At 42.2% G+C, this 24603-nt stretch overlaps 1 protein-coding gene across 2 annotated transcripts in view; it reads left to right on the top strand.

Moving 5' to 3' along the window:
• Positions 1 to 24603, top strand: part of LOC141006573 (vasodilator-stimulated phosphoprotein-like) — a 32971-nt gene continuing 8368 nt past the window's right edge. The window contains exons 1-5 of one of the 2 annotated variants that reach the window (XM_073478781.1): positions 1 to 201; positions 2151 to 2322; positions 3644 to 3824; positions 4200 to 4248; positions 4670 to 4973. In XM_073478781.1, coding sequence (XP_073334882.1) covers positions 197 to 201; positions 2151 to 2322; positions 3644 to 3824; positions 4200 to 4248; positions 4670 to 4973 — 711 coding nt within the window. In that variant the 5' untranslated portion in view covers positions 1 to 196. The remainder of the gene's footprint in view (positions 202 to 2150; positions 2323 to 3643; positions 3825 to 4199; positions 4249 to 4669; positions 4974 to 24603) is intronic. The other variant, XM_073478782.1, reaches the window with a different exon arrangement.

Here is a 24603-nt window from a genome sequence, read left to right as displayed (position 1 = left end):
GCAGAAGTGCAAGTGGTTGCTGTTAAACAGTATCATGGGAGAGAGTGTCGGAGGTGTTTAGACAAGAGTGACAGCAGGTTTGGTTGAATAGACAACAAATATACTTGTGAGAGGAAAGAGGAAGTCATTTAGATTGATGGGTAGCAGCAGCCTGTTTAAAAGCAAGTGAAACTTTGGATCCTGACTACAGCTGAATATGACGTGAGTAATTTTTTAAAAACAGTGATAAAGTAAATCCACTAATAACTGTTTTTTTCTCCCACATCATTTTTAATGTCTTATGCATAAAAACTTGCTTGTTAAATGCACAACAGTACTGCTTTGTATCAACTCTACACTCGACGTTGCCTAACAAGCTCTTTAGTTCTGACAATATTTCCTGCTTTAAGCAAACATACAGAGTTCATAGGAAGGGTTCTGTTTTACAATTGTCACACATGGAATGAAAATATTAGAGCTGTATCTGTGTTTGCTGTGTATTTGCATATTTTTAAATCCTTGATAAAGATTTTGAGGGCTAATGCTTTTTAGAAGTTTGTATTTTACTAGCAAGTGTCATAAGGCAGTCCATATTAGGCAGCATTGCACTAAGCACAGGAAGTGGTCAAAACATTGAAACCTTTTTGGCAGGAAATGAAGATTTCCCACAGGCTACAGACTTTGCAACAAGAAGACTGAAAATAATTCATTGTCACAATGCCACATAGAGTATATAGAAATAAATGCATTACTGCTGTAAATGTATGTATTATTCTTTTCCTTACTTTTGCAGGAAAACATTCAAACTAACACAATAAAAATATGTGAAAGACTGTGTATAATTAGTTTTAAAGATATAATCCACAAAAAGATATGCAATAATACGTCTTTGTCTAGTTATTTTAAAGTGGTTGAATGTAACTAAGTATATTACTTAAATTCTCTACTTAAGTACAATTAGGGTTACTTGCACTTGAGCATTTGCATTTCATTATTCTTTATACTAAAATATTATTGTTTATATTATTATTAGTAATAATCACAAACTGATATATCATCATATATAAGATTTTTACTTGTAATAAAGCATTCTTGCATTTTGTTATCACTGTTTTTAAGTAAAGGATCTGAATACTTCCTCCACCTCTGATACACCATGTCCGTTCTATGACTAGTAGGAATCTATATCCAGTTGTGAAAGAATTATCATTTCAGAAACACTCAGTGTTGAGTAGGGCTCTTGACCTTTTGACATTTTTCAAAATGTGCACCCATAGAGAATGCCTTGCTTTGAGGAAGGTAAACATGAATTTTTAACAAAAACACTTCTTATTAAACCAGAGAAGCCAAAGTTCACAAATGTAGGTGTTCTCTAAACACAAGCAGTTGTACATTAACTTTGTCTGAAGATAACACAGTCTAAAATTGTCAATTACTAAATCAGGAATTATTTGACTCACAAACAAAGACGTCAAATCTAACTACACATTCAGTGCCAGATGTTGGTACCTGACACTTTGTGATACTATGCACACTGTACACCAAAAAAAACATTGAGGTGCGATACCCACTTGGGTAGGACTTCCCTGTGTGTTATTTTTCCAGGTCATCTGAAATCAAAAGATTAACAGCATTAGCAGTTTTAGGAGAGACATTACAAATTACTTTAACAAGTAGCTCTGTAAATCACTATCTTACTTTGTTTTACGTTGTATACCGACCACATAATTATCTACTCAACAGTAACACTTTTCCAGCACATGTTGCTTTTGCTAAACCTTGTACATATTAGGCTTCTGGGTTGAAATTCTGTCATAATTTCACACCAGAACCAGCAGCAGCCAGTTTCAACATCAGGTGCTAATAAAGTGCAAATTGTTCTCATTTGTACATTTTTTATTTATTTTTATTTATTTATTTATTTTAAAAAGTCACAGGTACAAAATCAGCCATTTTAAAAAGTAGTGGGGACATCCCTATCATCCCCAGTGTAAATGACAGCTGTGCATTGTAGAGTTTTTTGGTTTCGTTGTTGCACTAAGGACTAAATATGAATATTCATGGCTTACCTGTTTAAAACCAGGTATCCATATCTGCACTACATCTCACCTACTACTTTTGTTGCTCTCTAGTACTCATACTCTATGTCACATCATCTTTCCCTCCAACAGTGAGTCCAGTATATGCCAGGTGAGGGCGACTGTCATGCTGTATGATGACACCAATAAGCGTTGGGTGCCGGCGGGATCTGACAGTCCGTCCTTCAGCCGCGTCCAGATCTATCACAACCCAACGGCCAACACTTTCAGAGTGGTAGGCCGCAAACTGCAGGCCGACCAGCAGGTACAAAAGAGTATACACAGACAAAGCCAAACAATCGTGGTCACATGTTCTGGTTTGAAACACATACAGTAAAGTCTCTCTGGTTGAAGGCTACACACACCAAACTGCATGATTATTTAATGTGCCTGTAATTCATTTTTCTTGAAACACTGTATAATAATAATCTCAACAATGCAGTTTCACAAGAGCTTCTGAAAGTTCATATAATAGATTTTAAGTTTGCTGAAGTTTGACCAGCAGAGACCTACTTCTGTTGCATAATCTTGCATAAATCAGAGCTCAAAATCAAATTATAATTTACTATTGAACTGTGGGATTCAGAGTCGAGAAGTTTGGTCTCGCCTCTCTTCTGCTATGAGCTGATGATTAACCTTTCCTTTTAAACAATGTATCACCATTTAATGAACTTAGATGCAATGTATTCTATTCAAATCATACAGACTTATTATACAGATTGGGAGAATTATAACTTTTACAACATATGTTGATGAAGGTTCTCAGTCATCCAGGTCATGGTAATTCTAAGTGCTGTATCATAGGCAACTGGACTTGTTTCAGTTTCTTGAAGATGTTTCACCTCTCATCCAAGAGGCTTCTTCAGTTCTTATTAACTGGAGGGGAGTTGCAGGCTTTTAAACTCTGTGTGGGAGTGTCCTTACAGAGTCAGTAAGGACATGTGTGATTCCTTTGAGGACAGCAATGTAAACATCTTGGCCAGAGGAGACCGATGGTTTTAAAGAGGAGTAAAGGAATCCTTCTATGTCGAACTGGAATGGCCGTCTTTGAACAGAGGAGGTGGCCTAAGACATTACTCATCACCCACCTACAATGCAGCACTGACTCCCCAGACAGCTTAACAACCATTCACACCTGGGCTCATCCATGAAGGCCGGTTGGGTCAACGACCCACAAGTGGCCCTAACGACTCTGAAACTCAGAGCTAATGTGTGTCCTTAACGAGTTTGTAAAGACACACCCACACAGAGTTTAAAAGCCTGCAACTCCTCTCCAGTTAGGAACAACTGAGGAAGCCTCTTGGATGAGAGGTGAAACGTCTTCAAAAAACTGAAACAAGTCCAGTTGCCTGTGATACAGTACCTAGAATTTTACAACATATATTATAAACACTAACAGTTAAATGCAATTCAAGCAAATGTACATTCACTAGTGATAGTTTGAATTGAATTTGAATGATCTCACATGTGACCTCTGACATTTGCATTAATTGCATCACATATGTGTTCGTGACAATTCAAGCTTTGACCAACAGTGTCTCAAATCCTCAATATAGTTGCTATCTTTTGCATCCTGTTAATGCCAGGTGGTGATCAACTGTCCTATTCTGAAAGGGATGAAGTATAATCAAGCCACACCAAACTTCCACCAGTGGCGGGATCCCAAACAGGTGTGGGGGTTGAACTTTGGCAGTAAAGAGGATGCTGCTCTTTTTGCCAACTCTATGATGCATGCATTTGAGGTACTCAATGGACTGGCAGGCACAGGTAAATACATAAATGCACGATGAACATTAAATCAAGGTCAGAAGTGTGAAGAATTTCTGTTGCTCATAGTGTCAACTTTATAAAGACAGTGTCGTAAAGGCATACATCTAAATCAAAGCCTGGTTATGTTTTTAAGTTACTAAATATGTATAGTTAAAAATATATATATATTTGCAAACATTTCAGCTGATGACACCTAATTCATTGTACACTATTATTTTTTTTGCAATTAAAATCAATGTGAGCCTATATTTTAGGTGGATTTCCTCTGGGCTACACTCTTGCTTGTGTTTAAGTTTTCTTTGAGTTCAAATAATCTAGATACAGTGGAGCACACTTGCCAATTACACCCAACGACAATTTCCTTTTGCTCAGGCCCAGCTCAGAATGAACCCTCTGCACAGGAGCTGGAACACCAGAGAAGGTACTGTTAAGTTTTAATGATACTAAGGTAGAAACTGTTTAAACTACTTTTATCATTGATTGCTGTCTTGGTTTATATTTCTCAAATAATTGTTTATAAAGTTTTCCGGAAAATGTGACAAATTTCATAATTTCCCAAGGCCTACATTGACATTCTGCAGAAAAATGCAATGCAAATATGTAGACAATGATTACGAGCTAATCCTAACTTTTGAGAAGCTAGACCCTGTTTGGCTGTTATGCTTCATAAATGGCTTAAATGCTTAATTAATGAATCAATCAATCAGTCCTTCCTGGCATAGCTGTGCACTCAGCTGTGTAAAAAGCTAAACAAAAATAGGAAACATCACTTAAAAGCTGCAGGGTTTTCACCACAACAGGAGCATATCTGAGCTTTGAATTGCCTGTTGATTTCTGTACAGACTAGAGCGTCAGAGACAGGAGCAGCAGGAGAAGGAGCGCCTGGAAAGAGAGAAGCAGGCCTTTGCTGCTGCATCTGCCCCTCCTGCTCCTCCAACCCCACCAGCTGCTCCACCAGCACCCCCACCACCTCCAGGCCCACCGCCTTCCTCTGGAGCATGCCCACCTGCCCCTCCACCCCCTCCTCCTGGGGGAATGGCCCCACCAGCACCACCCCCACCACCTGCTGGAGGAAGTGGAGGTGGTGGAGGGGGGAGTGATCTAGCTGCAGCTCTGGCGGGAACCAAACTCCGTAAAACAGTCAAGGTGAGGTGCAGATAGGTGCTTTCTCTTTTGTGTTCTCCACAAAAGCAATTACCCTGAAGCAGACTTGCTCTACTGTATGAATGGGATTATGCCTAATGAGGTGTCCATTATCAGAAATGAATGGTCGATGTGGATGCCATTAATTCCTGATTATGGACACCTTGGGCTCTATATTATGCCTTGCAGCGTGCATATGCTCTGATTTTATGATTTGAGAGGCTGTTTTCAGTTATTTTAAACATTTCCACGCATGCATTAATGTCACTGTAACAAATATCGTGGCACATTTAATCAGCAAAACTAAAAGCCGTAGTTATAAACTCTACAAAGGAAACAGAATTAAACTTTTAGTTTCTAAAAGAAATATGTTTAGACAGGATCTAAGGATTTATCAGGACAGCTGCTTCGTGCCAAACTATTTTACTGTCTGAATCTGGACTGTGTGTGTGACCTTCTGATGGGCCGAAGAACACAGATCATTAATTAATATGAAATACTAACTGATCCTGTGGGCGAGTCAGGAGTTTTAAATAATCAATTAAGACTTTCAGCTGTTCCTCGTGTGCAAATGTACATGTTAATGTAGAGATACATACATCGTCTCTGCTGCTGGAGGATCACTGCAGGTAATGTCATTAATATTTTCCTGATTAAGGACATACTTCACCCCTCTCATCCCACCCATTACTGATCAGGGTGATTGTGATATCTTGGAATGTCAATAAACAGAGGCAGAGACATCATCTCCAATTCAGCTGGCTTTAATGCAGTTATCAACTCTGCATAGTTGCAACACGACCAACATGGTGGCTTACAGCTTTACTCTGCCTAGCCTACTCTACTATGCCAGCATTATCATTGTCTTTACCTGGTCTGTATACAATCACATTCATGCACTCTTAACAAAACAGCCCATCTCATTACCCTCTGTGAAGCCATCTGTGGCACAGCTTTCATCTCACGGAGTTAACTTATCAGTGGTTTGTGATCTGTGCAAATCAAACATTTTCTTCCATACAGATACTTGTGAAAATACTGTACTCAAAATAACAGCTACAGTAATCTCTGTTTATCAAGCTGGGAATAGTTCTTTCTGCAGATAAAATCGTTTGTGATGCAAACCTGATAGGTTTCTCCTCTCCATCTTCCATATGGTGAGCTAGCACTGATCCAACCCTGTATGGAGATGCATCACAGGACAGTATCAGTTCCTTGTTTTCACACACTGCTGGATTGTAAAAGTTCTTTTGATTTCTCAAAAGCCTTTTCCTGCTCTGGACCCCAAGACCACAGTTCATCCTTTCTCAGTAGTTGGTGCAGGGGTGCCAGTAATTTTGGAAGGAACTTATTGTAGAAGTGGAACAGTCCCAAATACGCTTTGAGTTCTGTCACTGAGGTGGGTGAATGCAATTCCTGCACCGCTGACACCTTTGCTGGCAGTGGATGCAGCCCTGTTTTGTCCACTCGATATTCTAAGAATGTCACTTCCTCTTCCATGAACTGGCATTTGCTCCTTTTTGAACGTAGTCCTGCGTTCTCCAGCCACCACAATACTTGGTCCAGTGTGTGGAGGTGATCCTTGTCATCCTTTCCGGTCAGAATGATGTCATTGAGGTATACTGCCACATTTCCGATTCCTTGCAGTACACCTTCCTTTGTGTGCTGAAATATGGCTGCACTGGAACTGACACCAAAGGGTAAGCTTGTGTATGTAAACAGCCCCTTGTGTGTGTTCACTGTGACATGCTTTCTTGATTCTTCATCCAGCACGATCTGTTGATGAGCATGTCTAATTTGATGTGTCTTGGCTGTGAGGCTCTTCAGCATCCCTAGCTCCTCCTTAAACGCTGACTCGTGTTGTGACAACACTTCCTGTAGAGGGTCCTCTCTGTCCTCTATCTTATGTACTGACTGCAAGTCTAACTTGAAGGCTTTAATCCACCCTCGTCCCACTAGACTGTACCACTACTACTACTGTACGCTACTATTGTTGCTATGGCAGCAGCGCATGGATGCAGCGGCCCCTCTAGGGATCAACAAGAGTGAAAGTTTTGGGTGTCCTACCTATCCCAGATGTTCAGTCTGCAAAATTTACAGCTGAGAGACTTTACTAAAAATGAGGATAACTCAGGCTGCTAAAACTATGATGCTTGGTTGTGATTTGGACATATTACGCCAGCACAGGATCTTATTGGAGCCAGCCAACCATAAGAAGAGAAGGCGGTAGCGTTGCGAACGTAAACACAAGAGGGGGAGGAGAGCCGGGATTCACGCTAGGCTAAAGGCTAACTCCTCCAGACCAGCAGTACCATCGCTCCTACTCTCCAACGTCCGCTCCCTCGACAACAAGCTGGATGAGCTATGTCTGTTGAGAGAAACCCACAGAGAGTGGAAAGACTGCTGTGCATTTGCTTTCACTGAGACATGGCTCCAGGAAAATATCCCAGACACGGCCATACAGCTGGAGGGGATGACGGCTTTCCGGGCGGACAGAGATGCAGCTACCTCCAGTAAAAGTCGAGGAGGGGGTCTGTGCATTTATATCAACAAAGACTGGTGTGTAAATGTCATGTTAGCCACTAAACACTGCTCTCAGCTGGCGGAGTTCCTCATCGTGAAATGCTGGCCATTCTATCTGCTGAGGGATTCCACCATAGTGATTGTAGTCGTTGTTTATATAGCTCCTAGCACAAATGCTAAAGCTAATGCTAACGAGGCACTTGGAGGGCTACATGATGCCATCAGTGAGCTCCTGACTAAACATCCGGACAGCTTTGTAGTGGTGGCAGGGGATTTCAACCACACCAGTTTAAAGGCTGTTTTCCCCAAGTTCAAGCAAGTTGTGGACGTTAAAACCAGAGCAGAGAACATGCTGGTCCTGGTGTATACAAACTCCCCAGATGCGTACAAGGCAACGCCCTGCCCCCACCTCGGCCGTTCTGATCATCTATCTGTTATGCTGGTACCTGCTTACAAACCACTACTGAAGCACAGCAGGCCAGTGAAAAAACAAATCAGGACCTGGCCTGAGGGGGCAGACTCAGCACTTAAGGACTGTTTCATGCACACCGTCTGGGATGTTTTTAAGACAGCAGCCTCCCAGGGAGATCAGATAGACATGAAGAGTATGCTGAGGCGGTAACCAGCTACATTGCAAAGTGCACAGAGGATGTCACTGTAATTAAGACCTTCACTGCAAGTGGCAACCGAAAACCCTGGATGACTACAGAGGTGCGCTCGCTGCTGACAGCCCGAGATACAGCCTTCAGGGCGGGGGATATGACTGCTCTCCGCTCAGCCAGGTCTGCGCTCTCAAAGGGAATCAAGGCTGCAAAAGGCACCTATGCAGAGAAAATCCAGGCTCACCACTGCAACACAGGAAACACCAGGCGGATGTGGCAGGGAGTCCAAGCTCTGACAGATTACAAGTCCAGGCAGGGGGTCAACGACGATGATGCTTCTCTTCCGGACAGGCTCAACAACTTCTTTGCACGCTTTGAAGCACCAAACCTGACAACCAGAGGGTGGGCTGGTCCTTCTCTACCATCTATCGGGCCAGCCCTCACCATCAATGCAGCAGACACACGCAGGGCCCTAACCAGGGTCAACCCACGGAAAGCGGGAGGCCTGGATAACATCTCAGAGCCTGCGCTGGTGAGCTAGCAGATGTCCTGACTGACATCTTCAACATCTCCCTCAGTCAGGCCATCGTCCCCAGATGCTTCAAAACATCCACTATAATACCAGTAGCAAAGAAATCAGTTGTATCCTGTCTGAATGACTACCACCCCGTCACACTGACACCAATTGTGAAGTGTTTTTAGCGGCTTGTCAAACCACACATCACAGCCAGCCTCCCTGCATCACATGACCCACACCAGTTTGCTTATCGTACCAACCGCTCCACAGAGGATGCAATATCCACCACTTTGCACTCAGTCATCACCCATCTGGACTTGAAAGACACCTACGCCAGAATTCTGTACATTGATTTCAGCTCAGCATTTAGTACCATCGTCCCCCAGAGACTAATGGAAAAACTCCTCCTACTCGGCCTGAACACCGCCACATGTCTGTGGATCTGGGACTTTCTGATGGAGAGACCTCAGTCTGTCCGTGTCGGAAATAACACCTCCAACTCCATCACGCTGAGTACTGGATCTCCTCAAGGCTGTGTACTCAGTCCATTGTTGTTTACACTGCTAACACACGACTGTGCATCCAGACACGAGGGGAACCAGATCATCAAGTTTGCGGATGACACCACAGTGGTGGGACTGTACATTGATTCCTCATTCATAGAAATGAGGAATCAATGTACAGATAAAAAGTTAAACACCTAGAGAGTTGGTGCAGATAAAATAATCTGGTGCTCAATGCGGACAAAACGAAGGAGATGATTATCGACTTCCGGAGGTCTCAGCCCAAGCACGCTCCTCTCAGCATCAGCATCAGACTCTTTGTTGGTGCCCCACCTTTCCACACTTCTTGTTGGCAAACCTGCAGTCTTTAGCCCCACATCTGTAGCATTTCCTCATGTCTGGCTGGGGTTTTGTGCAGGCATTGCTCACCTTGTTCACAGACCCTCCGATTCGGCTCAATTTATTAAATTTCCACCGTTGCATTATTTCACTTGGTTTAGGGTTAAAGTGATCTTTCATTAGACTCACCAGTTCATTGTACAAACGATCTTCTGATTTATCCAAGCTGAGCAGGTTCCTCATCCGCACATAGGTCTGAGCATCCACACCACTCAGCAGCTCAGCTCGTCTCCTTTCTTCATCATCAATACCGTTTGCGAGGAAAAAATGGTCAAGAATCTCAGACAGCAGTCATCTTTTTGCCCTGACTTAGGCTTTTATCCTCGTCACCATATGTGATATCTTTGAATATAAATATACAGAGGCAAGAGACTCCAGTTCGGCTGGCTTTAATGTCAGAAGTCAGAAGCAGTGGTGTAGTCTACATGATACGCTGGTATACGCCGTATACTCCCTAAGAAAGCTCCAGGATTTCCGTATATCCACTTAAAAATGTGCAAAGCTCCGTAACAATATAGTTTTGTGACAGAACTTTAACTTCAGTGATTTTGTTTTGCAAATACTGGGTAAATAACTGCAATAAAATAAGTTTTTGAAGGGGAATGCGCCTCCTCTTTTCACTTCCATTCATAAAATTCACCCTGTGCGCTCTTTTTTTTTTCCCCCTTGTGCACTCTTTGTCTGTGGCTTGAGTTTGGCCATGAGTCCATGACCTATACCAGACATCACCTACCAACGAACACAGTTGCTTGATGGTTATTTCCCTGGCTAGACAGTAGCTATCAGCGTTGCAAGTTTAAAATTAGCTAACATAATGTAGAATCACTTTTCTATAGTATTGTAGCATATACCACCAAAGGAGATATGAAACGAAAGCAAACTACACTGTTAGAGTGTTTTCGTAAGCCTGGCCCTGAAGCTGCTGCTGCCGCTTCGGATGACACTGCAGAAACTAACGTTACAGAAAAGGAGCCTGATGCTAACGTTACACCTTGTACGTGAAAGTCACATACAAGTTAGCAGATATTATTGTAACAGCAGGGGATTGTTGGTGTGCGTATTGAAATATATTTACTGCTGTGCCATATCTAGTGTAACTGAAGTTAGCTAACTGCGAGCGATGTTCTCAACGTCCGTCAGTGTTTAATAGTTTTTGCGGTACTTGTAGTTTACTTGAGTATTTACATTTTATGCTACTTTATACTTCTACTCCACTACATTTCAGAGGGAAATATTGTACTTTTTAGTTCACTACATTTGATTTAACAGCTTTAGTTACTAGTTACTTCTCAGATTAAGATTTTATATAGAAAACATGATCAGTTTATTGGCTCCACCTTGACAAACTACAATAGCAAAATGCTACTTACACGTTAATGCATCAGAATTAATAATCCAATTATATGATGCATAATGATGTAACACTCACAGTGGCAATGTTTCTGCAATATGAGTACTTTTACTTTTAATACTGTGAGTATATTTAGATAATACTTTTGAATGCAGGATTTTTTGAATGCAGGATTTTTTGAATGCAGGATTTTTACTTGTAATGGAGTATTTTTCTATTGAAGATAAGATAAGTGAATATACTGTTTTAATTCCTCTCCTAATTGTGGTCTGTTGAGGACTGTATTTTTTTCTCACTCTCATCCAGACCACGATTAAAAAGCCCAAAGATCTGTGATGAACCCCCATGAAAACAGTAGAAAATCGGTCCAAAGCACTTTGGACCTATTTTCTACTGTTTTAGTGTTAATCACCATCCCTGGTGATTTTGCATCGGTTTTGCAAAGTACTTTGGACCGATTTTCTACTGTTTTAGTGTTAATCGCCATCCCTGGTGATTTAAATTTAAATCTCTCCAGCTGTAAATGTCATATGCTGTTAAAGTTGCTTTTAATAAATTGTTGATAATACATACCCAGTCTTTCATAATGCTTTCAATTATGTGTGGATGCATGTAGCCTACTGTATGTGTTAGTGAGTGTGGTGGTGCTTATGGGGTGTCGGTCCGGGACGGGTGTGTACGAGGCTGGGAGGGAATCATCATAGTATACCCACTATAATAAACTAGACTACACCACTGGTCAGAAGGACCAGCATCCGAGGACCACATCCCTGTCCCTCAATAAAGACGAATGCTACTGTTAAACATTCTCCAGGTCCTGGCACACCTGGCTCTTAAGGGGAATTGGAGATGACACATGGATTGGTTTAATTCTAAATACAATCCCTTTGCGCCATGTGCCTCACTTTGCGCCCAGATTATCTGACTTTTAACTAGCAAAATGGACTTGAGCCCTTCTCCCCCTCGCCAAAGGCAGATCAACATTGTAAAGGACAACATCTGCTTGAAATAATTTACAGCTGGAGAATATTCTTGACAGTATTTGTCATTGTTTTGGATTGTTGCAATAATAATAAACATATATTTGCATAAAGCAAGAATATTTTTGTCCACTCCCATATTGAAAAGAGTATGAAAAACTTGAAAAATGTATCCCTTTATGTACCCTTTAGGTACATTTAGAATAGATTAAAAATGTGTGATTAATTTGCGATTAATTGTGAGGTAACTATGGAAAATCATGCGATTAATCGCAATTAAATATTTTAATCATTTGACAGCCCTTATATATGCAAGATCCATGGTCCATTTTGGATCATCAAGTTCGGGAACATCCATTCTGCCATCTTTCATGAATTTTTTCACCTCTGCTCTTAACTCAAACTCTTCAAGCCAGTCCCCCTGCTGCACCAGTGTACCTCAGTAAAGTACATCACCATACGCTGACTCGATTTCTTCTAAAAAGGGCCGGAACTGGCAGTGCTGTAAACTCCTGGACCTGATGTAATTGATATATTTCAGGACAACAGACATGACCTGTTCAAATTTCAAGCATTTGCTTCACGGTGCCTGATGATGTATAATGCAGTGCAAAACAACCAGCACTACCAGTCCGGTTTTTTGGACGGGGCTCCATCAGTGCGAATGCCTACCAGTCTGTTCCATGGTAAACCAGCCCGCTCAATCGCACCGCACAGCTGCTGAAATATATCCTTAGCTGTGGTACGGCCATGCATTGTTATTAATACTCCCGATGAAAATGGCTAGCTGTGCATTGTTGGTCCCAGTCTGTGCTTTCATTAAGCACCACAGAGTATGCAGTGAAACTTTGGGCTTTGTCTCGTAACTGTTCATAAATGTCACTTGATAACTCGTTAATCTGCTCTGTGTTTGCCAATAGAGAGATATTGTTGAACAAGCTCTTCTTTTCTGGACATAGAATATCAGTGACTTGCAACATGCAGTCCTTCAGAAACGGCCCTACGGTTAAAGGCTTAATTCACTCACCAAATAACTTGCTTCAGCTGCAGCATCAGCGTCTTTCTTCGCTTTATGGAAAAGACCTTGCTGAGACGATAGTCTTTCTTCTTTTCCTCTCTTCTGCCTGGTACTTTTCATGTTGTTCTCGCTGTTCAGTCAAGTAATGACACTTGAGATTATATTATATACTTATCCTTTAGAATGGCAAGTTTTTCCTTGCAAATCAGGCAGATAGCATTTCCACTGAACTCCAGGAAAAAATATTGTAATAGAAACCAGTCTTGAAACTGTCTGTGTTTATCATTCACTTTTCTTTGTGGTTTGGAAAGAGACATCTTTGGTTTTCACAGCCAAACAAGTACAACTCGAGCAGTGTGGGCACCCGTGACCTTTGCCATTACATATTTTGCATCACATTAAATACATTTTTTAAAATATAATTGTGTTTTTTATTTCAATTGCATAAGAGGGGGTAGTTTAAATTGGTGTGAAACGACTAAAAAAAAATTTAATTAAAAGAATAATTTTGTGGGCCAGATTACATTATATTTTTGACATCAGGTCACGGGCCAGATAGGAGGGGGGCTAACGCAAACCAATTGTGTGGACTGACAGATGTCTCAAACCAAGACCTGGAGGCAGTTCTATACCAACGATAAGGTTACAAACTCTGTGTGATAGCCCATGGTTCCCGAACACTGACTGCCGCTGAATGGAATTACCATCTCCACTCAGGAAATTTGGAATTTCTCGCCTTAAAGTGGGCAGTCACAGAAAAACTCAGAGATTACCTGTATCATACACCTACTTTCACTGTATTCAGTGATAATAATCCTCTCACATATGTCCTCAAGTGCCAAGGTCAATGCAACCAAATGCAGATGGGTTGCAGAGCTTGCAGACTTCAATACTATCCAATATCATGCGGGCAAGAAAATGTGGATGCCGCTAGTCTGTCAGGAATGTCTGTAAAAATGACAGTGTGTACAGACAGTGTACTGAAGAACTTGCACCAGATTGTGTGGCAGTGACAACCCTAGTTGTTGAGGCTCAAGACTCCAGCTCATTGTGAGTCTGTCCAGTGCTTACTCCTCTCTGATGTACAGCTGTGAGTGAGATGCACAAGCCATTCTCAGATACTGAGATCAGACAATCACAGCAAGATGACAACACTGGATAACATTGGTCCAGTAACGCAATGCAAACCCAAAGGCAACAAGCCATCAGGGTATGAACTTAATGCCCTCAGTATGCAAAGCAAGAGCCCACTGCGTGAATGGGAAATACTTCATGTCGATGAAGATGGCATTCTTTGCAGAAAGACAGTGACCATGTGAAGAAACAAGGGCACCTCTCACCAGCATCATTACCAAGCAGACATTTAAACTGGTGTCAACAGATTTTCTCCACCTGGACAAATGTAAAGGCAGATAGAAGTATGTATTGGTAATAGTTGATCACATCACTTGTTTTGCGTAGGCTCCAGGTCTGCCTGTCGTTGATCGAATATTCAACGGTTATGCCCTGAAGTTTGGACTGCCAGCACAGATAGGCCATGATCAAGGTGGAGAATGTGAGAACCAGCTCTTGTCTAGCTGAAAAAGAACTGTGGTGTACTAGGATCGCGAACGACACGCTATCACCTGCTAGGAAATGGGCAAGTCGAACACTTCAACAGAACACTGTTACAAATGTGAAAGTCACTTACTGACAAACAGAAAACAAACTGGAAAGAATCCTTGAACTAGTGGATCTATGCATATAACTGCACACAATTTGAGGTAGCAGGTTTCTCCCCCTTTTGCCTTCTATTCGGAAGGTCCACAAAGTTACCTATTGATCTCCTGTTTGGTCTCACCTTTGAGACAGGCAAAGTAGACCATCAGGCATCAGGGAGAAATGGAGAGGAAAAATGTAGAAAGCATATGAAATAGTACAAGAGAATGCAAAGTCAACAGAGTGAAGTAAAAGACATTATGATGGAAAAGTAAAAAGCTCAGTGTTGCATCCCGATCATTTACCTTTGGAAATCCAGCCAAAAGGAGCATCTAATCAAAAGAAAAAGATCACAGAGACAACCACAGAAAACACAAACTAGGAAGAGGAAGATGATGAGGATGCTTGGGATTTGTAACATTAGTAAAATAGAGTAACCTTTTAGATGCGCAGGATCAAGATCTAGAAATGAGTGATTTAGTGGATTACATGAACTGTTCTGTGGCTGAACTGGCCAGGATTACTTCTGTTACGCATCTCATTACATTGTTAAATGCCACTCTTACAAACCATTCATGTTTGTGCATATTCCTGGGGTAAGGACAATCCTAAAGTGTGCGATTTCATTTCATTCATGGATGGATAGTTACGTGGCTGGATTATTTGGAAGAGACAACTCCACATTATCATTACTCAAATATTTTTATTGATTTTTACACCCGTTATCACAAACATCAACACAGTGGCACTCACAAATAAACAAAGACATAGAAACATAAACAAAATAGATTATAACTTCAATTCTGTGAGGTGAAACACCACTTTAGTGCAAAGAATTGACATGAATGAGAAAATTAAAAGGGGGCAGAAAATAAATAAATTAATGGATTTTTAAAAACAAGTAAATAAAAAGATAGGTAAATAAAAAAGGAGGGAAAGGGACTGGTTATGTTGCGATGATAGCTGGGAACTCAGTCTCAAAGTAATTAAGAAATAGTTGCCAGATTTATAATACTTTTGGGTGGAGCCCTGTGCAGTGTATCTAAGTTGTTCAAGTTTAAGGTGTGCCATTACCTCCTCCACCCAGCGCCTGTGAGATGGTGGCACAGCTTTCTTCCAACTGCTAAGTATCAAGCGTCTAGCTAATAATGTAGAAAATGCTATGGTTACAGCATGGTATTTTGTAATTGGTGTTCCCTGTGGGACTTAACCAAACAATGCAGTCAGTGGGTTAGGATCTATAGTCACATTACACGTATATGCAAATGTGTTTAATATATCTTTCCAGAATGGCATCAGTGTGGGACATAGCCAAAACATATGACTGAGGCTGGCTGGGTCTTCACTGCATCTAATGCAGGTCTAAACCGGGATAGAGGATGGCCAACTTACTTGCAGAGAGATGCAGCCTATCCAGAACCTTAAATATTATCAACCCATGTCAAATGCACAGAGACGAGGAGTGAACCAGTGTGACTGCAGCCTGCCAGTCAGTGTCTGATATAGTAATTCCCAACTCTTCTTCCCACTGCCTTGTTAAGTGATTGAGTGATAGGGAGGCAGCCCTCTGAATGCTATCATATAATGCAGATACCAGTACTCTGCCAACCGGATCCATACTTATCTATCCAAGAACACTGTGGACTTATTAGGGAGAAGTGTGTTTTGACAGAGCTACGCACCTGTAGGTATCTAAAGAAATCTGACTGGGGAATATTAAAGTCCCTCTTTAGCTGTTCAAAAGATATAAAGTGGCCATCCTTAAAGAGGTCCTTCACTCCCACGATCCCACGTCTATGTCACAACTGAAAGGATGGATCCACAAGGGATGGAGTGAAATTGACGTTTGCCAAGATAGGGGAGGAGACGAGGGCTTGTGTACATTTAAAATGAGTTCTAAACTGAGACCATATCTTTAAAGAACTGCGAACAATTGGGTTGTTAGTCCAGTGACGTTTGCTTAGAGGTAGCTGGGCACAAATCAAGGAACAAAGTGACACTGGATTTACTTGAGTGTTGCTCCATATGAGCCCAAACTGGAGAGTCATCCTCAGATAAATCAGACCAGAAATATCAATTTATGGAAGTTAGCCGCCCAATAATGATATAAATAATTGGGTAGGAATAGGCCACCCTCCTCCTTTTGTCTTTCCAAGTATTCTTTCCTTATTCGGGGTACAGTTTTATTCCAAATAAACACAGACATGCAGTTATTTAATTCTTTAAAGAAGGATTTCGGAATAAAGAGTGGGATTGTCTCTCATCTCGTCTCATCTCATTATCTGCCGCTTTTCCGTGAGGGTCGCGGGGATGTTACCACCTATACCGCCTTGCGGGCGTTACTGGAGCCAATCCCAGTTACTCTATGGGCGAAGGCCAGGGTACACCCCTGGACGAGTCGCCAGCTCATCACAGGGCCCTTTCTGATGGCAGAGGCTGCCACTTAAGGTGCCATCTGCACATCAGGAGCAATTTTGGGGTTCAGTATCTTGCTCAAGGATACTTCGACATGTAGTTCCGCCCAGGGACCAGCGACCTTCTGATCGCTAGTTACCTGCTCTACCCACTGAGCTACAGCCGCCCCTGAGAGTGGGATTGTTTGAAGCAGAAATAAAAATCTGGGCATGATAGTCATCTTTACAGAATTGATCCTGCCGGAGAGCGACAAGGGGAGAGTCAACCACCTCTCCATGTCTTGCTTGGCCCTATTGTTTTAATGTTGTTGTCAAACAGATCCCTGTACTCAGAGGTGACACACAAAGCCAAATATAATTAAAGCTATCCCTGCAAACGGAGAAGGGGAAACTCTGAAATGACATTTGGAGTGCTTTATCATTTATGGGGAACAGAACACATTTTGTAAAATTTATCTTGTATCCTGATATTCTTCCAAACTCAGATCCAGTGCAATCAGTATTGTGGTATATGGATTTGAGATGAAAAGGAGAAAATCATCCGAATAGAGCGATACTTTATGTAGTCCCCCCCCCCATCAAAAATAGGATAGAGGCCTGTGTCATAGTCATGTAGTAGGGGGGAGAGCCTTTTTATCCAGGACTTCTTCAAGTACCTTTGGCAGTAATGGGAGTAATTTGGGAGCAAATTTCTTAAATAATTCTATTGGGAACCCATCAGGGCCTGGTGCCTTTCCAGGTTTCAGATTTTTAATTGCACTATCAATCTCTGCTATGTTATGCTACTTTCCAGTCTAGTTTTGTCCAATTCATCCAGGGAGGGCATCTTCAACTTACTGAAAAAGTCCTCTATTAATTCTGTGTTACTTGCTTCTGAGGTATACAGGTTTTCATAAAAAGACTTACACTGTGCATTGATGTTTCTTTGGTCCAAAACCATATTACCCTCCCCATCTCTTAGTCAGCAACAACAGGTTTTATTTCTGCAATGTTTGAGTTGGTGACACAAAAGCTTACTAGCACGGTCCCCATGTTCAGAAAAATTGTGATTTCAGATAGAGATCTGTAGCGTTATCAGGGCTTCAAATTCTGTCTGGAGTGAGATCCTCTATCTGTATAGGTTTTCAGAAGGTGATGTTGCATGTAATTGGTCAACCACTTTGATTCTGTCAAGCAACTCTGCAGCCTGTTTGGTTTTATTTTTATTTCCCCCTGCGCTATAGGGTATCACCTGTCCCCTCAAATACACTTTCATAGTTTCCCATAAGGTGCAGTAGCCCATCTCGGGGGACTTGTTTGTTTCGAGAAATAGGTCTATGTGTGTATCAATGAAGTCAACAAAGTGTTTTTTCTGCCAGTAGTCTTGGGTTCAGGCACCATGTGCGCTGGGGAGGTGTGTTTTCTGGAAAGCAGAGCTTCAAAAGTACCGGACAGTGATCTGATATGACTATGTTGTTGTATTCCACTTGTGTAATTAAGGGCAGTAGTCTCTGGTCTATTAAGAAATAATCAATTCTAGAGTACGTCTGGTGTACAGGAGAGAAAAAGAAAACTGTCTGGACATTGGGTATTTGAATCTCCAGGGGTCACTCACACCATAGGCTTGGAGAAATGTATTTATGCAACGTGCAGATTTGCTAGGTTTGGCAATCTTTGAGCTCGAACAATTTAATGCTGGATGTAAGACACAGTTTAGATCTCCCCCTAATATTAAATCATGCGATCCAAATCAGGTAAGACTGAAAAGAGATTACTGAAGAAAGCATACACATTCGCAAGTGTCACAGTCTGCTCATCTCCTGTCTGCTGGTATCATTCCACTCACCTGTCTCTGCTCCACTCTGCCAGTCAGCCACACCTCCTCATCAGGCCAACTCTCCACATCTGTGACAGCCCTGGCTGCATTTAAGCCTGCTCCTGTCTCTGCTTCAGTGCCAGATTGTTCTCGTGTCATGCCTGACTTTCCAGCGTTTTTCCCCGGACTGATCACCTGTTGCCGACCTCGTCTGTCCCCGACCTGCCGACCTCGTCTCTGCCCTGGATGTTACCTCAGCCTTCTGTCTTCGACCACGAGTTTCGCCTATCCCCTCCAGGTTACACACCTGCTCGGCTCGGTGGCTACACAGCTCACCACTGGACCTGTCTGCCTGCTAGGTAATCCACCTGTTGTTGGCTTTGACTTCAGTCAGCGACGCCAGGCTCACTCCTTCTCAGATCTCGCAGATCACTGTGAGCCAAGACTTTTCTCCCTGTCACTGTATAAACTGTTAAAGACTCCAGTGATAAATAAAGGTCATTACCGACTGATATCCCGCCTGCCTTTGCTGCTTTTGGGTCCTCACCATACCCGTGACAGCAAGCACTACTGGGCTACCGAACAGTTTTCCTTGAATGATTATGTAGCGACCTTTTTTTGTCCCTTATGGTGTTGGACTCTTCCAACTGTATGTCTTGGTGGAGAAGAATGGCCACCCCTCAGCTTTTGCCATTGAAGTCAGAGTGGAAGATCTGTGAAAATCCTCCTGTACGGAGTTTGGTATGGTCTCTGTTCAATAAATTAGTTTCTTGCAAATATACTATATCGGTTCATAGTCTGCATAGATGGGAGAATACCTTGCCTCGCTTGATCGGATGCTTTAGTCCTCTCACATTCCAATTCACCAGTGTGGTGTCAGCCCTGGCTATATCTCTAACCATCATGAGGGCTGCCTCTCACGTAATGCCACTGGCTGATCCCTGCCATTGGTTTTGAAAAGACTGCTTTGCAGATTTCCAGATAAAGCTGAACAGAAGAAAGAGGGAACACACAGTAAAATGCAACTCTCATTCTTACAAATGTTCAACATGGTGAACACAAATAAAGCCTGTCCCTCGCGTGGAGACTGCTTGCACTTCCAGTCAGCCTCTTCTCCTAAACTGCTTACCATGCGAGCTCCACACAGGAACTAACGTAGAACTCGACCTTACTGATCTCTTCAATTAGTTTAATATTTCTGTACACATTAACCTTTATATGGTATGTACCGCCGTTATACTCCTCAAATTAGTGTGAGATATTCCCCTCAACTCTGGAAATGAGATATTCTCAACATATTATATAACAATGTGATAAAGAAACTGCCTAATAATCTCACATATATTTTCTATGGCCCGGCTCTTGATCCGGTCCTCTCTGCTTGTGCCAAGCCAGCAAAACCAAATAAAATATGATAAAATAAAACATTTCACATGTGGACCTAAATAGTTCTCAACACGTTGTAATACAACAAACTAAAAGTGTCCCATACGTTCACGTATCTGTGGTATTGTTCATGATATTGTCCGTGGCATAGGTGGTATCGGCTCACGTTACACTTTTCCTTATGTGCGTATGACTACCCAAAAATACTGTAAATATGTCGGATGACACGCTGAATATACCGAGACACAACCCTTATAAGTCCTTACTCACCACCTTCCAAACAAACTCCATAACTTGCTTTGGGTCCCTGAAGCTGTCCCCGGTCAAGGGTCAAGGTAAACTTTATTATCCCAGTGGGAAATTCATGTGGTCACCATTGCACGTTCCATTGCTATATACTGTATAGCATTAAAAAGAAAAGAAAAACATAAAAAGAATTAATTTAACACCTAAGCCTCAAACAGGCCGCCTGGATTTATTTTGTTGTTTTGGCTGTAAAAATGTCAGAAAATGTGCTATGAGTAAATGCTTTTGCCCCTTTTTCCAGGATTACTTCAACTTTCAATATCTGGCAATTATTTGACATTACTGTATGTTTTGAGTGTGTAATAACAGTTTAAAAGTTAAGAAAACACAAAACGAAATTGGATTTAACAGGTTTTTAGTAAAGTAGAAACTGTATTTACACATAGACAAAAATATTACACATGTTCATTTGAAATTTTAACTACAAAACATCTGTCCAAGAAAGTTTGTGAGCCTTGGCTAGTTTGTGAGCCTTTGGGTAGTTTTTATATTTTGGCCTGTTTTGCCTAAAAATGTCCAGGCGTTTTTTGGCCTTTGTGGTACTCCCTGAAGCAGTTCCTCTTCAGCTGCAGGCACTCCTCACACTTCCAGGGAGTGCACCTTTTGCACAGAGTGCACTGTCGTCGCCCCCTGCTGGCTCTCTGTGATTTGCCCTGTCTGTTGCTTGCGGGGACAGGGAAGTGGTTGTGACTGGTGGTCTCCTTGGGCTTGCCATCCAGTGGAACTCATAGGAGCTGCGCAGAGAGCTCTTCCTGGAAGTTCTGGCGACACATGTGCTTCTGCTGCTAGCTGACACATAATTCTTTGTGAATTATGTAACTGTTTGTCACAGCAATGTCCAGAAAATGCTGGAAAACAGTAATGTACCATTTCTTTGTTTTGTGATGGACTGAGTTGGTACCCAGCATTTGATCCAACGTGTCCACTCCTCCCATGTACTTGTTATATTCTGCCACTGCTGTGGGTCTGGGGAAAGGGACCCTCTGATGTTGCCCATCATCTGCCTTCTGCCAGCGCATCACTGTTTCCCCACTATACACAGGGTGGATGTTAGTACAAAGGGAGACTTCTCTGGTGTCCATCCACTTCACAAATAAAAGGTCACCGTCCCGAATCCAGCGAATTGAGCCTCTTGGTGACTTTTTGTGCAAATTATTTTTCTGAATGGATGGAACACCAACTCTTCCCTGCCTGTATGTCCCACAAGCTCCAAATCCCTGCTGGTCCAAGTGTCGGAAGAGGAGGGGACTTGTGTAGAAGTTGTCACAGTAGACAATGTAGCCAGATCCCAGGAAGTCTTTGTTGACCAGTGATGCCACCACATCATAGGAGAGCCCCTTCCCCAATGCAAACTTTGACTTGCTCTCACAATTATGCTCAAATGCCACACAATTAGCATAAAAACTTCTCGTAAAATGCTGAAAATGTCCGCGTCTGCCGTCCTTCTCTCCTCTCCATCTTCCTCCTCTCTGTGTGCTTTTTGTCTCCCATATATATAACAATCATATATAACCCATATATGATTGAAAAGGCCAGAGTCTCAGCTTTCATGAACTGTTGAAATTTTGAATTTTTTTTTTGATTTTTTCGATAGCACAAACGGTCTAGGAATTACAGCAATGAGAGCAACGCATGTATAATCCTATCGGCGACGATACCGGCAGTGTTAAAGGGTTAAGAGAAACAAAACAAAACAGTCCGTCCGGTGTTGTGATTCTTAATATCGCTGGGTATCTCAGGCCGTAGCGGACTCCTTCACAGCCACGGAGCAAGCCCCTCACTTCGGAAAAAGCAGCTCGTTGTTTACTTACGGCCTGGGTAAAGTCCGGCAGGATTCATATCTGGTCACCGTCATCATTTCGATGGCCCTCTTTAACAGCGACTCTTTTTCTGTGAAATAGTGGCATTTCACTACTATTGCCCGCGGTGAAAGGTTGTCTTGCGACTGTTTTTTTTTTGTGGAGAGTTTGGTGCTGAGAGGGAAGTTTCCCATGCTTGCGTCCCTCCTTCACCCCCATGGGGGGCGACACCCGTTCCGAAGGACCGCCATTCCGAAGGACCGCCATTCCGACCGGGTTATGGTTAAGGTTAGGGTTTCAGGTTCGGAATGGCGACCTTTTTTCAAAAATAATTAAGGGCCGGCATTCCGAAACATGAAAGTGAACGTTCGGAATGGCGGCCCTTCGGAATGCCGCCCTGGACCCCACCCCCATGATGCGGATATTGCAGCGCCGTGATCTTGCCTCTAGATCTTCGCATCGGTCCCTCAGTTTGGCCAGTTCTTTCTCAATGCTGCGGACATTAGACTCCAGGGAGGTGATTGGTTGCCTCCATTCTTTTATTGAATTGTTCCACTGCACTACGAAATTCTGTCCGAATCTGGATAGTTTGGCCGCGAAGTTCCGCCGACTGTGCTGTTGCCTTTTCTTCCATTTTTGCCATCAGGTCTTGTTTTAAAGACTCGATGGCCAGTAGCAGGACGTGCTGGTCGTTGGGCTTGTCAGAGACCTCTGCTGTGCTAGCAATAGCATTAGCGTTAGCCTTCTCCTCCGAGTCCAACTTGTTGCTTCCTTGAGGTTTTCTTGGCAGAGATTATCGACATAACTTAACTTTTTATCTAAGCGTGTGAAGTTGTTAGTGGTATGAAGAGAGTAGTATTCTGATGTTAGTAGATCTGCAAAACTCTGTCTTTACATGGCGCTGCCTGACCGGAACGTCGAGACAACACCACATTGGTAAGCACAGTATTAAGTAACCTAACATTAACAGAATGGATTCTGCTCCTGCCTGCCTTCAGTGCCTTGTCCCTATCATTGACAAGGTGATGGTGTTGCATTATATATTCGAGACTAGATAAACTGAAAAGGGGTCCGATGAGAGAGGTCTGGCTATGCGAGACTACATATGACTTGAATACCACACTTGTCAGCCTCCGGTAAAATCATCTGTTCCAACATTTAACATTACCCCATGACCACAAAGATTTAACAGTAGCCCATATTTTCTGACCCTATCGCCAGTGTAATGCGTGGAAGGTATTGGAATGGAGAATTACTTAAAAAAAGATCTCTGATATAACGTTAGTCTCTTAGTCTACATTGAAAAATGTTACATTAAATTACAATTAAAGTCTGTCACGCCTGTATGGCTGCTGCATATCTAATGTTAATGTATAGCAGTTACCTGTCTGTGTCAATTTGTTTACTTTAGATTAAGAGGGAGAGGGAGAGTAAGAGGATTTAGATTTCTTCAGCAGAAGTGTCCCTCAAATGATGAGTATTGACTCCATGCAAAACTGTGACGTACTCCCCCGCCGTCGGTGGAGGCTGCGCAGCCATCGGACACCATTGGAGCCAAGTTCAGCTGATAACGACAGTTTGTAAAAGGTCCTATTGGCCCACCTCTAGTGGGGTACTATGATAAGCCAGTTGTACAGCCTCAGGTGTCCATGGTTGGCAGGACCATTGAATATACCGACACACAAGAGGATATTGACCAAGAGTCACCAGTGTTGAACACTGAAGATTCAATGGTTGAGGAAGGCCAATAACAAACACAAATGAGTCTGAGACACAGCAGGAGAATGTAGTGCAGGAAGATGATTAGAATGAGGGTCTTCAACCAGTTGAAGAAGCACACAACGAGGATTCCGTAACCCTGTATCCAGACCCTGATGAAAATAAATGTGAATTCATGTACAGGCAGTATTGCCAAGAACAGTCACTGCATTGCTATCACCCCGAGACACAGTTAAGACAACTAGAACATAGCTGAATTAAAGCCCTGGGTTCATAAAGGTTAGGATGTTGGGACTACATCAAATTTTGAAGGGGAGTGTTTGATAGACTGATTCTGAAGTTCATAAGGCAGTAAAAAGCCATTAAAATCACTCGTTAAAAACAGTCATAAGTGATAAGAGAAGTCATTTATAAATAGGTCAGCCATAAATTATCCATTGATAATTCATAATTTCACATTTATGTGAATAAGGTTAAAATTGTGAAAAAGGTTAAAACATGTATTTCCTGTGAAAGAGGTTAAAAACAAGGTTAAAAAACTTAAAAGGGTTATAAATATACCTACCTGTCAGATGAGCTAATCTGGGATCCACCTGTTGAGCCTTTTAAGAGATGATGCTTGT

The sequence above is a fragment of the Pagrus major genome, chromosome 13 (assembly GCF_040436345.1).
Source record: "Pagrus major chromosome 13, Pma_NU_1.0".
In the NCBI taxonomy this organism is placed as follows: domain Eukaryota; kingdom Metazoa; phylum Chordata; class Actinopteri; order Spariformes; family Sparidae; genus Pagrus; species Pagrus major.
This window is presented reverse-complemented; position numbering and strand designations above follow the sequence as displayed.